The 17,356-nt window shown below is 39.9% G+C and overlaps 1 protein-coding gene across 3 annotated transcripts in view; it reads left to right on the top strand.

The window, feature by feature from the left end:
- The window catches only part of musk (muscle, skeletal, receptor tyrosine kinase), a 102,235-nt gene that overhangs the window by 73,960 nt on the left and 10,919 nt on the right, over positions 1-17,356 (top strand). For all 3 annotated transcript variants that reach the window (XR_015500253.1, NM_001004503.2, NM_001114892.2), the window contains 4 exon segments: positions 7,489-7,752; positions 10,216-10,376; positions 10,848-10,871; positions 12,987-13,075. Coding sequence is in view for 2 of the 3 variants with exons in the window: in NM_001004503.2 (NP_001004503.1) it covers positions 7,489-7,752; positions 10,216-10,376; positions 10,848-10,871; positions 12,987-13,075 (538 nt within the window). In the remaining variant the exon portion in view is untranslated.

Here is a 17,356-nt window from a genome sequence, read left to right as displayed (position 1 = left end):
AGAGGAGACTACACCGTGGCTGAATAAGCATATGGGATTGTCTAATGGGGATCAAGCATAGCGGGCACCTTTACCCAAAATGAGGGCAGACCTACAACGTAGTGGGCCAGCGAGTGACTCCTCCGCTGAGTCAGAGCTGGGGGCCATGGAGGAATCTGCAGGGCTCACTTAAGTGGGGAACTTTACTGACAGCATGAATAAGCACACATATCTCCGTGTTAGGGAGAATGGTGCAGCAAGCGGGTTTCAACACCTTAATCGAGTTGTTTCCTCTATCACCAAGGGTTACCTAATACCTTTGATGAACTGGCTCCACTCGCAGATTGCAAAACCTTGCAGAATTTATTAGGTGTCACCCAGCCCGCAGCTCTACAGATGTCTGTTAGAGAGGTGCTGTGTGCACGCGCCCAAGAGGATGCGAAGCTCCCCACTCCTGGGGGACACGGCTCGCCCTGGCTCTGGTAAGCAAGGGAGATGGCATCCAATATCTAGTGGGCCAACCTCTGTTTCTATACGGCACTTCCCTGCTGCCGACCACCATAACAGACGAAGAGCTGCTCAGATGATCTAAAGCTCTGACTGCAGTCCAGATAAATTTGCAAAGCGTGAACTGGACAAAGTAATGAAATGGCTGGCTTGCAGGCTCACTACCTGGTCTTTAAATGGTGTGGTAAGAACCTTGGGCACACATCCAGAGCGGGGTCTCAGGACAACCTGAGAGTAAGCTGGCCCGAATTCCAGGCACGAGTCACTGACTGAAAGTGACTCTAGGTCCCCGACCCTCTTAATCCATGCCAACGCGACCAGCGGAGCTGTCTTCAGGGACAGAAATCTTAGAGATACTGAGTGGAGTGGTTCAAAGGGATCTGAATGCAGGCTTGTGAGAACGAGGGCGAGATCCCAAGAGGGCATAAGAGGGGTGCGGGGTGGATTATTTCACCTAGTGCCTCTGAGAAACCGGATGAGGAGGTTATGCCTTCCCACGATGCTGCCAGCCACCGTGTCATGATGAGCGTAGATGGCAGCCACGTAACCTTGAGTGTGGAGGGTGACAGCCTGCTCTCCAGATTCTCTTGGACAAAAGAAAGCACAACACTGATCTGGCAATTTCGAGGATCTTCTCTACGAGAGATGCACCTTTCAGTGAACCACTTCAGGGCGTAGGCACGCTCGAGGAGGGGGCTCTAGCCTGACTGATGGTATTAACCACCACAGTCGGTAGGTTACTAAAGTCTTCCTCGCGTCTAAGGACCACACGTGGAGGTTCCAAAGATTGGGCCGAGGGTGCCAGATGGTGCCCTGTCCCTGAGAGAGTAGGTCCTCTCTCATAGGGATCTGCCAGGGAAGGGCCGCCGCATGGAGGAAAAGCTTTGACATCCAGGTCCGGTTAAGCCAGAGGGGTGCAACTAGCAAAACTTCTCCTTGTCCTTCCTGACTTTGCACAGTAACTGCACCAGCAGGCTCACTGGGAGAGTGGCATATTTGCGCATGCCCCGAGGCCAGCTGTGGGTCAGTGCATTGTGCCGAGAGAGCCCTCCGTCAGGGGAAAAAAACAACAACTGGAAATGAGCATTCTCAGGGGAAGCAAACAGATCGATCTGGGCTTCCCCAAATTGCGACCATATCAGCTGAACAGACTCAGAGTGGAGTCTGTTCAGCTGCACGGTTGAGCTTGCCTGGAATGTGAATGGTGCACGATTTCAGCCACGTATGACTCCAGAGGAGCAGATGGCGGGCAAGCTGAGACATGTGGCGAGAGCAAATATCCCCCATGCAGTTTATATACACCACCGCCGCCGTGCTGTCCGTCCTGACCAGCACGTGCTGCTGCTCCAGCACCAGAAAAAAAAAAACTGTGGAGAGCGAAAAACACTGCCAACAACTCTAGGCAATTGATATGCCAATGCAACTGGATTCTGTTACACAAGACCGCAGTTGCATGCCCGCAACACACAACCCCCCAGCCCAAGCTGGAAGCATATGCTGAAACAACAACATGACTGGATGCCTGTTCTAGAGGCACTCCGGCCTGTAGAATCGAGCGGTCATTCCACGGGCTAAGGGTGCAGGGACAAACCACAGTAACAGTGATGTCTGAGGACTCGATCGTAAAGCCAGTGCTGAAGTGGTCTCATATGGAGTAATCCGAGCGGCGTGACAGCGGCTGCGGATGCCATATGCCCCAGGAGCCTCTGAAATAATTTCAGTGCAACCACTATTTTGCTGTCAAACTCTCTCAGACAATTCAACACCGGAGCATCTCCGGAGAGGCGCGCCGTCATGGTGACCAAGTCCAGCTCCAGCCAGAGAAAAGAGATCCTCTGCATGGGGGCGAGTTTGCTCTTTTCTCGGTTGACCTGAAGCCCCAACAGGTGGAGGTGCTGGAGCACCTTGTCTCTGCATAATCAATTGCTCCCGAGAGCGGGCTAAAATCAGCCAGTTGTCAAGATAATTGAGTATGCGGATGCCTGCAAGTCAAAAGGGCGCTAAGGCACCCTCCGCGAGCTTGGTGAAGACCTGCAGAGACAGAGAGAGCCTGGAGGGGATGACTTTGTATTGCTAAGCTCAACCTTAGAATGCGAACCGCAGAAAACGATGGTGATGTGGAAGAATGGAGACATGGAAGTACTCGTCCTTCAGGTCTATTGCTGCAAACCAATCCTGAGGTCGAACTTCTGCATGAGCATTCTGAATGGCAGCTTGTGCAGACAGCGTTTCAAAGTGCACAGATCTAGGATTGGCCGTAACTCACCGCTCTTTTTGATGAAGTACGAGCTGAAAAACCCGCTCTCCATCTCGGCTGGAGGGACCGGCTCAAAGGCATGCTTCGCCAGGAGGACAGTAATCTCCTCTCACAAGACAGGGGCGGACAGGGGGCTGACCCTGGTGAAATACACACCTGTGAACTTGGGGGGTCGTTTTGCAAACTAAATCGCATCGTCTAGTCTGATTGTCCGTATGAGCCACCGCGAAGGGCTGGCCCACGCTAACCAGGTAGGAAGAGCTCTCACTAATGGACTCATCGCTACAATTGCTGACGTACCAGCAGTGGGGCAACGCGGATTGGGTGTGCTTATGCGGGAAGCGTGTGGGTCCCGAGGAAGAGCTGGAGGCGAGAGATTCACTCTCGCCTCGCACCCAAGCTCCGGAGGGGGGACTCAAGGGGTGGGAGAAAGGAGACTGTCCTCCCACCGCCTGTGAGCCACTGGCGAAATGCACAGGACCTGCGACCTGGAAGGCATAGCTTCCTAGACTGGCAGAGTTCGGGCTGTCATATCCAGGGAAGTGGAAACGTGCTCTTTCACTGATGTTTGCATGGCAGTGAAAAGTGCCATTGAAAATGGGGTCTGGCCCCCCAGCAGGAAAAGAGCAAATTCCCTCTTCTCCGCATTACCTGTCTCAGGTATGCTTTGTGGTCCGTTACCGGACTTAACGGCACCCTGGGCAGGGGGGGCTGTCTGCTTCCGAGGTGCTCGACGAGCCTGCTTTGCCGGAGGTGCAGGCGGGGGCAGGGCAGCTATCTTAGATGGGCGCCCATCTAGTTGGTCCGACCGCGGAGGTGGGGGATAAACCATCTTCAACCCCACAGCCGAATCAGCCCGGGAAAGCACAGCTAACATGTCCATTTTAGGATCTGTATTGTCAGTGCTCACCTGTCCGGAGGGGGCGAGCGAGTCTGGATCCTCATCGGACAATAAAGGCCCACCTTCCGATGCAGCAGTGGACATCTGGTCCCTGGTATCATCGAACGTATGGGCTACCATCTCTTTAGACGGATCGCTTCCTCCACTTGAAGCTTGGATGGAGCATTTGGAGGAGCGGGAGGTCCACAGGCCCGGAGGCGATGAATAATCTTTCACTGGAACCCTCAGATCTGCCCAAGTTCCCACTGCAGGAAGAGGGAAAAGCCCAGCTTGATTGTCTGTCGCCACGTGTATGCACTCTGGACCAGGAGACCACTCTTGTTCATTTGAAATCGCTGGATAACAGCAGGAGGAACCCTCATCGACTCTCTCAGAAGGCTGTAGAAATCTCTGAAGTAAAAAAAGGTTGCCTCATCTTGCTTTCGCTGTGCTTTTAGGCTAAATTGATTGCAACAAGCTTTAGATGCGCAAGCTGACACTGCCAATTCATTTGGCATTTCATTGGCCCGTTGTAACGACAAGCCTGACACGGGGGGATCCATTTGCAGTATTTAATTGACACAGTTCAATCACAATCATACAATACGCACTAAAGTGCGAACTCACATCAACAGTATGCAATAAGGGTTGAAGGGCTGGCAGCTGACAGACACAGAGTGATATAACAGGCATGGATCAGTGGCAGGCGGCGTGGTTCAGAGTCCAGATACAAGCAAGGTTCGGGGCAGGCAGAAGGCAACTCAGAGTCAGAAACAGTCCGGGGTAATACACAGGAGATCAGGCAAGGGAATAACGCTCAGAGATGTTAGCCGTGGCGGAACAAGACTTCGCACTGAACTGGTGTTTGAGCATTGCTTATAACAGGGAGAGTGGGTCAATAGTGGGATTGATAACAGGTGTGTGCGCAATCAGTTTAAGTGGATGATGTAATGCTAAAAGTCCGGAGAAGGTGGCCTCTGCTGGGCAGTCAGGGGAATGACTGGGACCGAGTCGGTGACACCCGTTTACATAATCTTTTAGACGATTGGATTTCTGAATGAAATCCCCATACGTGGATTAAATCTACTGTTAGCCTTGAAGTTTCCCATCTGAAGGGGAACATTGTGGTTGCCCAAATAAAGCAATTTAAATTAATATGCTTCACTAGGGTAAGCTGTGTTTACATTTATTACACATCAATACGGTTCAAATTACGGTTCAATACGGTTCAAATTAATTTTGTTCATGACTTTATTTGTTTAAAATTAGTTAAATATAATGCAATTTTATTTATTTTTAATTTTTATTTATTTATTTCTTTTTGTGAATAATGGAGGGGAAACATTTCCAAAATCTACTGCTAATCTTACCTTTATATTCATTTTTGATGAGTTAACATGGTTATTTCTTAAGTTATAGTTTATTCCTGCGAAATTTTGACAGCAAATATAATGAGATTTTGTTTTAAAGCATTCAGACCTAACATTTTCACTCAGTATAACAGTTATCAATTATAACTGTTTTTCTCAGTCGCTTTGGTCCATTTCTCAGATCAGAATTGAAATTCTCAAAGCTACATGTTTAATCTGCAGCTCGTTGTGTCACTTGTGCACATCAAAAAAGCAGTTTCTCATTCCATTGAACAAGCTGCAAATGCTTTTGTACATCCATTTAAATGATAATGTGCAATTTTCTGATGTCATGTTGATCAAAATGTAATATAATGCTCTTTGTTGGAATAGTCTCACCCCTTACATTTATTAATTTGTTCATAACAAAACTCTTTACATGCAAACTACATGGCAGAACAAGTTGTAATGTACCAACGTGACTAAGAGAAACTGTAATTAATTTGCATAATAAGTGAGTAAAGCAGTTGTAAGATGGATCTGTTACGTCGAGTAAACATATTTTTTTATATAGTTACACCCATAGTTCATTAATAATTTCAATTCTTTAAAAGCAACTGCTTTACTCACAGTTTTTCACAGTCACTTTGGTGCATTTCTGACAACACTATTTACATTTGCACAACAGTTAATACATTTCTCAATATTTGTGCAAACTGCAAAACAGTGGATAACCTGCAAAAGTGTGTCACTTGTTTAAAATGTGCATCTTATTCCTTAAAAGCAAGTATTGTTGTCAGAGAAAGTGTCAGTGTCATCAAGATCAAAAGTCCGGACACCATTGTTTGTGAACAAAATAGTCAAATGGCTTTGACCAGTTTTCATTATGACTTTACTCTGTACATTACTCTGCAAAAAGTCAGATTATGGTGACACTTCCTGAAAATGCTCAAGACAGCACTATATACTATTTGCACAGCCATTTGAAAACTACAGTAAAGTTAGACATTGCTGCATTTAATGAGGTATCTGAGTACAAGACACTGAATATGTATGTTTCACAATTTTACAATTCCAAAAAAAAAAAAAAAATACACCCTTATTCACAACAAACATAAAACTCCTTTGTGTAGAGCTGTGCACAACTGTAAACAATGTTGCAGAACATATTGAAACTGAACCTACAACATACATAAGTCTGTAAATAATTCATGAAATTGTTCAATTTAGAAGACATGTTCAGAAAAACAATATTTTTAAATGTTTATAAAATTTGCAAAATTAAGTGCTGTTTTGAACAAAATATAAAAAATAGCATGCCCACCTCCTCCTCCTTTGATAATGTTGAACAAAACATTAATTCATTCATTTTTGGCTTAGTCCCTTTATTCAACAAGGGTCACCTCAGCGGAATGAACTGCCAACTTGTCCAGCATATGTTTTACACAGTGGATGACCTTCCAACTGTTTATTTAATTCACCTGTACCGCATGTCTTAAGATTGTGGGGAAAACCAGAGCACCCGGAGGAAACCCACACAAACACGAGAAGAATATGCAAACTCCACACAGAAATGCCAACTGACCCAGCTAAGACTTGAACCAACAACCTTCTTGCTCTGAGGTGACAGTGCTAACCACTAAGCCACCATGTTGTCCTTGAATAAAACATTACAACTAAAATGAACTATAGTTTGATATTTTTTATTAAAATTATTTTTATGAGCTTTGTTATGGTAGTAAACATTCATTAATTCATTCATTTTCTTGTCGGCTTAGTCTTTTTATTAATCTGGGGTCGCCACAGCGGAATGTACCGCCAACTTATTCGGCAAGTTTTTACACAGCGGATGCCCTTCCAACAGCAACCCATCTCTGGGAAAGGTAGTAAACATTCACAATAAAATTAAAATAAATGTACAACGAGTGTATGTTTATAATGCACACAAGAAACTTAAAACCTAAAATAAAGTGCACGTTTTTTAAAGTGTGTTCAGAAACAATTAAGGGGATAGTTCACCCAAACTTGCAATGATCTGATGTAGACCTTTTTTTAATATAACATTAAAGCAGATTTTTAGTTGGAACTGTTCTCTGATGATTCCTTAAAAGGCAGTTGGCACTTTGACAGACAGACAAAAAAAATAAATAAATAAAAATAACAAAACAATATGAATTCCCGAGGCTGCTGATGATACTGTACACTCAGGTCTAACGATAAATTGAAATGCTTTGTCTGTGCAAGAAAACAAAACATTACAACATCACCTTTAATCCACAGCTTCTAAAAATAAGTATATTATACTTAAGTATATTCATAAGACATCAATATATTGACTCTCAAAGTGCTATTGACATGCATTATTCAGTAATAATTAGCAATAACCTTTATTTGATCTTTAATGTAAAAAAGAAAAGGCTCAAGTATGAATAAATTAACAGCAAATAAAACTTTCTGTGTAAACTTTCACAGTAGTATTTAATTTCATGATTTCTGTATTGTGGTGTGCTATTCAGACTGTACAAAGGCCATGCCGGCTACTGCAGCACATACAGAGGTGATGTGTGTCGTAATGTGCTTCGGCGAGATGCTCTGGTGTTCTTCAACTACTCTCTACCGAACCCTGAGGATGCGCAGGAGTATCTGGCTCAGAGTGCATGGCCTGAGCTGGACGGGGTCAGTTCATTCTGCAGACCTGCTGCCAGATCCCTGCTCTGTCACAGCACCTTCCAGGACTGCAATCCTTCAGGACTCGGACCAGCGCCTAAACCTGTCTGCAGGTAATCGACATCTTCTTTTTTTTTTTGTTTTTGGAGTGCATTTATATACTGTACTCTATGCAGAATGTACAGTGAAGAAAACTGATTTTTTTTCAGTAATTTTGTGATATTCATCATTCAAATTGTTTTAAATCGTTTTAGTTTAGGTTAAATTACGCGAGTGGCACAATCTTTTACACTAATTTAGCAATTCCAGCAATATGGATGTAAAATGGCAGTAAACACTTGAAACATAAATTCAAAGAAATGGTCTAAGTATATTTACATAGACCATTTCATTGTGGTTATGTCATTCGCCCATTAACATTTCCTGTTGTCAAACTACAGTATTTCATAACTGTAACAAGATGCAATTCGATCATAACTTATTGTTAAAACAGCTATCAAAACATTATTTATCAATATGTGACTCTTTTTGGATTCTCAGAAGCTTTAGACATAAAAACTGTAAAACAGGAAACACATTGGGACCATAGTTTTTGTTTATATCCCTCAAAATGGTCTAAAAACAGTATATTGAAACATCTGCTTATTTTTCTTTCCCAAAACAACTAACCACAGAGTAAAAAAAGCAATCTGGAAACTTTTTTTTTATTTTTAATAAAGGAACTAAATGTGTTATGGATTTGACCCAAAAAATTATGTGAGATAACAGTATACAACATTATTTTGAAAGTTTGTGAATCAAACTGCACAACCTAAAAAAAATACTAATCAAAAGAATATAGAATTTTAATAAATTTATTTATTTTACAGTGTTTGATTTTACATTTTCGCATTTCTGAGGAAAAAAAAGCTTCATTATTGAGGTGAATAATATAAAAATTGACGTTGACATATATGTTGAAGTATTTTTACATTATTGTAAAATACAAGCTTACACAAACAACTCAGAAAGGGTTTCGCTAATTTTTTCATGGAATTATATCAGCATTCAAAATATGTATTGGTAATTGCATCAGTTAAAAAGCTGTATAAAAAAAAAAAAAAAAACAATGAAACTTACCAGTGAAAATGTTAAGAGGTCTGGTCTGCTGAAGGAGCTTCAAAAATATAAAAATCTGGATTCACTCTGAAATGTATTTGGATAAGAGATCCGACACCTAAAAAAAATAAAAATTCTCATTTTAATCAGTGATCTTTTTCAAACATATATGTACTAATCAAAAGTTTAGGCTTGGGCCAGTTTTTTATGTTTTATTTTATTTTTTAAGAAAATTATACTGTTTCTCAAGAAATTGTAATAAAAAAGTTAAATTGTTAAATTATTGTTAAACATTTAAATAACTGCTTTCTTATTGTTTATATTTTCAAATGCAGTTATTATGCAGTCATTATTGCTTTTATTACTATTATCATCATTATTATTAGTAGTAGTAGTAATAATAATAATAATAATAATAATAATAATAATAATAATAATAATAATAATAATGTGACTGAAGACTGGAGTAAAGAAGCTGAAAACTCATCTTTGAAATCACTTGAATAAATTATTTAATTAAATTATAAACAACTTTACAATTTGTTCTGTATTTTGGAGGAAACAAATACAGCCTTGCTGAGCAGCTTATTTTACAACATTAGAAAATTGTACTGACCCCAGACTTTTGACCAGTAGTGTACACTTTAATACTGTGCTTCGGTATACAGCACCTGAAATATGCTTAAAAATGCTCTTTTACTCCTGTTATGTTGCTTCCTAAATAACAGTTCCACCAAAAATAAATATTTTGTCATTGAATACTCACCCAATGCTGTGCCAAACCTGTAAAACCTCAGTTCATCTTCAGATCATGAATTAACAAACCTTAATTTGTGTTACAAAGAATCTGGGGTTTTAAAAAGATGTCTAATAAGACATTTAAACATGATCGTCTTGGCTAAAACAAGGCTAAATTTGGGCTGACAATAAAAATCTAATAGACATCAAAGAATAGGCCAAAACTAGACTAGTCATCACATAAACAGAACTTAATGACTACACATATAGCCTGTCTAATTTGTCTATTTGACGACTATTCTAGTTTTAGGCTATTCTTAGATGTCTATCAAATGTTCAATGACAGCCCAAATTTAGCCTTGTTTTAGCCAAGCTGTCGACGTTTAGATGTTTTTTAGACATCCATTAAATAAAAAAAGTGTTTGCTGGGAAACAAAGGTTGTATACATACATCAAAGTCAAACTCATGCCTTAATTAAAAAAAATAAAATAAAAAAACAATTCCAACAACATACAGAAAAGACCCAAATATATACATCGTAAGTAATCATTCTGAAGATGCTGTCATTTATCCAAGGCAACTTAATATAATGTAGATCAAATATCATGCTTACAAAAACAATAGTGGTCAACCCAGAAACCGACAGCTTTTTAAGCCTTTGCCTTAAACCTAACCAGTAACCACTACCATGTTATTTTTACATATGTATTTATATCTCCATTGTGCTGTTGTGTCACAGAGAGCACTGTCTCACAGTCAAAGAGCTATACTGTTATAAAGAGTGGCGTTCCGCTGAAGAAAGATCTCAGCGTGGCTTTCAACACATCACTCTCCCAGAATGCACTTCTCTACCCAGCCAACAAGCAGATCCATCCTCCTGTACAGCGGTTCCTTATGTTGGTAAGAGTGACACGCATTTTCCTGTGGGCTGCTGTTTGGCTACATCTTTGTTTAGTTGTGATATTTTGGGGCTGATGTTCATAAAGCATCCGTCCCCTGAAAACAATGGGTGTTAGCGGAAAAACGCCACGCATGTTTTTTGCCAAGACAATGCTGTAGGGTTTTTTTGTTTATGTGAAATGCTCTGTGAGGAATGTGATGACAGCGGACCTGTAGATGGACTAGATTAGGGTGGTTTATGGCCATGCGTGTGAGGAAGGATCAGTAGGACAGCTGAGTAAATGTTCCCAACCAAAAGTTTCCATGGCGTGTTTGCAGGCTGCTATACTGGTGAGCTGTAAAAATCTGTACAAAACAGAAGTTAAATACAGTCATAAAGTATTTAACTGTGTTGTGTGCATTTTTGGAAACTTGTGAGATATTGTTAAAGTTAACAAAATCGATTAAAATATATGTTTGTGTGTGTTTCAGATATCAAAAAAGACCAAGTTACATGTAAGTATTACTATATTTTAGCTTTGCATACAGTATAGTGGGGTCTAAACGTCTGAGATTGCATAACTAACCGCCTACTGACCAACTAAAATACTGGATGTGCAATATGAGATTTATTATTGTCTACAGAAACTGATCTACTATAAGCTGCAGTATTTTTTATATACACTGTAAAACCCAACAAGTTAATGCAACTCAAACAATTTGAGGAAACTGATTGCAACAAATCATTTAAGTTAAAAAATAATCCTAATAAGTACTGTAAACTTAATCTATTTGAGTAAATGAAGCAATTTGAGCAAAGTAAAACCCAATAGTAAAAAGAACTCAAATCAACTGAGTACTGTAAAACCCAATAATTAAGGCAACTCAAAGCGCTTGAGGAAACCAATTGCTACAAACCATTTGAGTTAAAATAAAATACTCCATTTAAGTTGAAGTAATGAGATATTTAATTAACTCATTACCTTCAACACTGAGTTCAAAACTCTTTTCAAATGAGTAGAATTAACTGTAAATTAATTTTGAGTTAACTACACTCATTTCATTTAATAAAAGGGACTGTTGTGTTTCACAGTGTACTTATTTTGTGACCAACATGGTAGAAACATGACAAAACATGCTAATTTATGTTAGCAGCACAGTAAACATGCAGATGACTGGTTAAGAACATGCTGAGATGTTATCAACATGCAGATATTAGCATAGTGATAAACGTTAGAAAATGTTAAATAAGCAACAAATATGTTAGCCTGTGCAAAAACATTAAAAATCAAGTACCATCAACATAGTAAAACATGTTATCCCAAGACACGTTGGAAAAGTATAATTAATGCTATCAACTAGTTAACATGTTAATTGTGTTACTGCTACAACCATGCTAGCAACATGGTAATATCAAATTAAAAACATACATAGTGTTAAACATACTAGCAACATTCAATTTTGTGCTAGCAATGTGTTAAACATGCTAGAAATATGTTAGAAGCATGCTTAAAATGTTAACCAGTTGTATAGCATGAAACATGCTAGTTTCTGTTAGCAGTAGTGTACAAACAATACTGAAAATATGTTATCAGAATGCCAAAATACATTAGCCTTCTTCTTGTTTTATGGCGACTAACTCATTAAAAGCATTACCGCCACCTACTGAAAATTAGAAAGGGGTAGGAAAAAGGCCACAGAAAAAAGAAAAACTTTGGATGTTTTACATTCTCCAATCATTCAGACCCCATATTCATGTCAGTGCTGCATATTCAGCTCTTCTAACATATAGGGTTGTTATGTCCATGATTGAGAATACTCTCATACATAAATATTAGCCTATAATCTAGAACCTAAACCTGAATCTTCTATATACCTATTAAACATATATACATACTTACCAATGCATTATACCTTATCCTAAAATAGTTTTATACATTATTTTGTCTTCCACACAATGACTAAATAACATATCACAATGTTTGTTATATTTGCTACATAGCCTATAAAAATATAATAATATTATATAATACATAATCCACATTTTCAGTTACACCACATTTCATGTACATCACATTTTCCATTTTCATGTAGACACATTAATGCAAGTGTTGTTTCTAACCCTATGTTTTCCAATCTTAAACGTGATAACCATAAATTAGCCAGGTGTAAACCATGCTAAAAATATGCAAATTCATGCTGGCATAGTATATATACTCTCATAAACTCTCCAGCTTTCTTTTGTACTTACATGTTACTTTATAAAAGACCCAAAAGAGTTCATATAAAATAATGCATATTATTAATAAAAGATGCACATGCTAAGCAACATTTGAAAAACACAATAGCAGCTAATTAGCAGAAAGGGGTGTGTCTAATCATTATAATTTACATATAAAAAAGAAGTGAGGTCTTGTGTTATGGTAATGTTTGCTTTAGTGCTTTCACATATTGACATTATTTGGCAAAAAAAAAACTGTTAAAACTGAAGAAAATGCAAAACATATTAAATATTAACAAAAATACATTTAATGTTTATTGAATAACTCAATTTTCTTCTAGGTCAGACTATAATATTCAACATGCAAGCATCCCAACACATTTAATCATTTACAATTGATATATCTACAGCAACCTGCTACAATGACAAAGGAAGGTTTTACCAAGGAACACACAATGTCACAGCATCGTCCATTCCATGTCAGCGATGGAACCAGCAGGTAAATGTTTGTACTGCAAAAGTCAGCATAAAATCACAAAGTTATGTCACAGTTTATGTTGCAAATAATTATCCATTATTCTGTTGTGAATGTGTATTTAGTGTATGTCATTTTAATGAAGGGTGTGCTTAAAAGTGTTCTATTGTAAATCATTGTGTTCTGTCTCCTGTTTGCTTAAACTAATGTCACCAACCCAAGTAGCAAAGAATTCTGGCCCAGATTTGGCATAAAGCTGGCATGCCAGGCATTCATCCGACACTGGCATACAGCATGTGGGCCAAACATGGCCCAGATGTAAAATGTAGCATTTGGCCCAGAAATTAAAAATTCTAAACACTCCTAGGATGCTGGTGGGAGAGGACGCTGGCGCAACCTGCCGCTTCTCTGCCAGATCATGTTGATTTAGTTGATTTTGCAGTTCATGTATACCAGGTGCTCTTTTTTTATGATCTTGTGGCTCTAAAACAGGCTGCACCGCGAACTTTGATCGGAATTGGAACATTATTTCCTTAGACGCCAATTCGTCTACCTGTTTTTGCCCCCTGGCTAGTCTGTGTTTGTGGCTAGCATGCGGCTATGCTACGTTTTTACCTCCTTTATCCTGGTTTTTATTGGAGTACATGTCAAGGCCTATATCGGTCACCTGGTTTTTAACATGTACACCTACTCTGCTATTGAACTTTACCAACTTGAAAGCACTTTGCTGCCTGCCAATGATGTGTTGCGCATGCTACATTCACTGAAACTTCTTCGGTGCCCAAGATGTACGCACAGGAGCTCTTGCCGAAATCTTCACAGATCTGCATAGCTGGTACAATTAGTACGGTGTGGTCTCAAAGGCGTATGGATCGTTGTGGCTTATCGTCTTCGGAGGTCTTCTGCTATCAGTGGAGCCCACCTCAATACAATCAGGTTTGCACCATTGAGTGCTCGCTCTATAAATAATAAAGCAGCCTCGATTTGTGATCTAATTGTGGACAATAAGCTTGACTTTCTCTCTCTCTGTGAAACCTGGCATCAGCCAAATGACTACCTTAATCTAAATATGTGCGCTCTACCTGGCTACACATATTTTGAGCAGCCACGTTCAACTGGCCATGGTGGTGGCCTGGCAGTTGTTTACTGATCCAATGTGTCAGTTACTGAAATAGCCTTCCCTTCCTTTCCAACTTTTGAATGCTTGATGTTTAAAGTGTCTGGTTCATCCCAAGTGCTGATTTTAAATATATATCGCCCTCCTAAACCCAATTCAGATTTTTACTCTGAATTTTCTGAATTGTTGACACTCGCCAGTGCTCACTGCCCTGCTCTCCTTTTAATGGGTGATATGAACTTTCATGTTGACAATGCTGACTGTGTTCATGCTGCATGCTTAATGGACATCTTGGACTGTTTTAATCTGACACAGCACATTCATTTTCTGACACACAAACATGGTCACACATTGGACTTGGTTTGTTCCACGGGAGTGACTATTCACTCACTTGTTGGTATGGAAGTATTGATCAGTGACCATACGCTTTTCACTTTCAATCTGATCACACCCTCCACACAGATTGTGATTATTTCATTTGGATAACTTGGAAAAAATGAACTATGATCATCTTCGGGAGTCTGCTGGTGAATTATCTCCTTTGACATCTGTTGACTGGTACAATCTTGTTTTTAAACATGTGTTAGGTGACTTGGCCCCCCTGAGAAGTCGCGTTGTAACGTTTAAAAGATCAGCTCCATGGTATAAAAATGATCTACGGAAAATGAAAGATGTTGTCAGGCAATTGGAGCAGAAATATGTTAAAACTGGGCTCACATTTCATAAATCTCTGTTTGATCAGCATCAAACTGATTATCACAATGCTCTTACAGCAGCTAAGAGGGAATTCTACTTAAGAGCTATTAGTAGTAATAGTTCTAATTCCAGAGTTTTATTCCGTACAGTTAACATTTTGATCAGACCCTCTCATAACTCCCTCCCTCCCACTATAGAGCGATGTAATGAGTTTCTCAATTTTTTCACTGAAAAAAAATTTATGACATATTCAACTCTATTGCCTGCGATCATGCTCTTGTCCCTGTTGAGCTTCTTCCTTCTGTGTTTCTTATCAGTCATCAACTTTTAACGCTGTGGACTCTGATTCTATTGCACGTATTGTACTGTCACAGAATTTTTCCACCTGTACACTTGATCCATTCCCCACCACTATTTTGAAGCAGTCTGTATCTGTCTTTTAGCCCCACATCACTGCCATTGTTAATGCATCCCTCAGTGATGGGATTGTTCCACTAGCATTGAAGATGGCTGCTATAACACCGGTTCTTAAAAAGCCTGGCAGCGACACTACACTGTTGTCAAACTATTGACCCATCTCAAATTTACCATTTGTGGCTAAAGTCCTGTAACGTGTGGTGGTAAGCCAACTCCATAACTATCTTCATGTAAACACTCTATTTGAGAAATTTCAGTCTGGTTTTAGAGGTGGTCACAGTGGGGCTTGTGCCATTCTCGTCTTATTAGATCTCACGGCTGCTTTTGACACCATATGTCACATAATACTGCTGGGCAGGCTCAGGAAGTGGATTGGTTTGTCTGGTACAGTTTTTAGCTGGTTTGTCTCTTATCTCGCTGACCGCTCTCAGGCCCCCTTTAAACTAGTGCATTTTAGTTTTAAAACAGCGTTTTAGAATGAAAATGATCCGCGTCCACACTAGCGTTTTACCCAGCGTTTCTGAACAGCTCTCTGTCCACACCAAAACGCTGAAAACTCACATCATGTGACCACACACACACTCTCGGGCAAGCGCTGTGCTGGTAGGACTGCTCATCAAGCATCTCCCGCTGGATCTAATCTCACTATATTTGCTAAACGTAATATTTAATTAATCTTGTTGTCTATATCTAACCACATATTCCCTGACTTTGGTCTTTTGAATTGATTACTTGTTCACAGGTAACGTGTTTTGGCTGAGTGCAAAGATAAGTTAATAATTAATGTAACCTCGTACATTCTGTATATTGACTGATCGCTTGCCTTTATTTCCAATAATGTATAAACTTATTGTGTGTTATACTTTCATAATGGCTATTATTGTTTATTAAAACTGACATTCAGCAAAGCAGAGGATACGTTTCGTATTTTCGAATTCAGCATTTCTGTTGTCTGTTAAGTTGTTAATATAAAAAAAACATAGGTAGTTCCTTAAATCATGTTTCATTTTATTGCTGAGAAAGTGAGACAACGTAGCCAGGATGATGTAAATAAGGTTATAAAGTACTCTGTTCCCTGTGAAGATTTACCAGACATGTCCTTGAGGGTCTGTTTTCTATATCAAACTTGTGAAGTCTGAACTTACAGGGAGAGGATGCGACACTGAACTGTGTGTGTAGGCTACTTAATATTGAGGAAAAGCCCCAATCAGGCGAATGTCTGCAGCCCTGCCTCCCTTTTCAGATGTCTCAGTTTTCCCCCATCCACACTGAGACGGAGCAGCAGCGTTTTAGAATGAAAACGGCCTCTCCAGCGTTTTCAAAACACTCTGTTTTCGGCGCTCGAAAACTCCGGTGTAGTGTGGACGAATGGCGTAACCATAGAAAAACTTATGCGTTTTAAAACGGAAACGCATTAGTGTAAACGGGGCCTCAGTTTGCCTGTTTGGGTGCTCATAAATCTCGGACGTTCCCATTGCATCAGGGTGTTCCTCAGGGGTCTGTCCTTGGTCCACTGCTGTTTAGTATTTATATGTTGCCTCTTGGCTAGATTATGAGTAAATATGGCTTGGGGTACCATTGCTACGCTGATGACACTCAAATCTATGTTAGTGCTCACCCCGATCTTAACACTGCTTTGCAGTTTTATCTGCCTGTCTTTTAGAAATTAAATCTTGGATGAGTCTAAACTTCCTTAAATTAAACAGTTCCAAGACTGAGGTCTTATTAATTGGCACCCCTACTAAGGTTAGCCAGCACAAGGATTTTACACTTTTGGTTGATAATGTTCAACTGTCTCCTTCTACCCAGGTGCGTAATCTTGGGGTGCTCTTTGATGCACAGCTCAGTTTTAACTCCCACTTCAAACACTTTACAAAAACTGCCTTCTTTCATCTCCGCAATATTGCACGGATCAGACCATTTCTCTCACGACCTGATGCAGAGAGGCTTATCCATGCCTTCATCACATCACGTCTGGATTTCTGTAATTCACTTTTTGGGGGTTTACCTGCAAGTTCTCTCAGAAGACTACAATATATACAAAATTCTGCTGCATGGGTTGTAACACACATATC

This window comes from Danio rerio, chromosome 10 (assembly GCF_052040795.2).
Source record: "Danio rerio strain M-AB ecotype USA chromosome 10, GRCz13ab, whole genome shotgun sequence".
In the NCBI taxonomy this organism is placed as follows: Eukaryota; Metazoa; Chordata; class Actinopteri; order Cypriniformes; family Danionidae; genus Danio; species Danio rerio.
The sequence above is the reverse complement of the archived record's forward strand: the minus strand, read 5'-3'. Positions and strand labels throughout refer to the sequence as shown.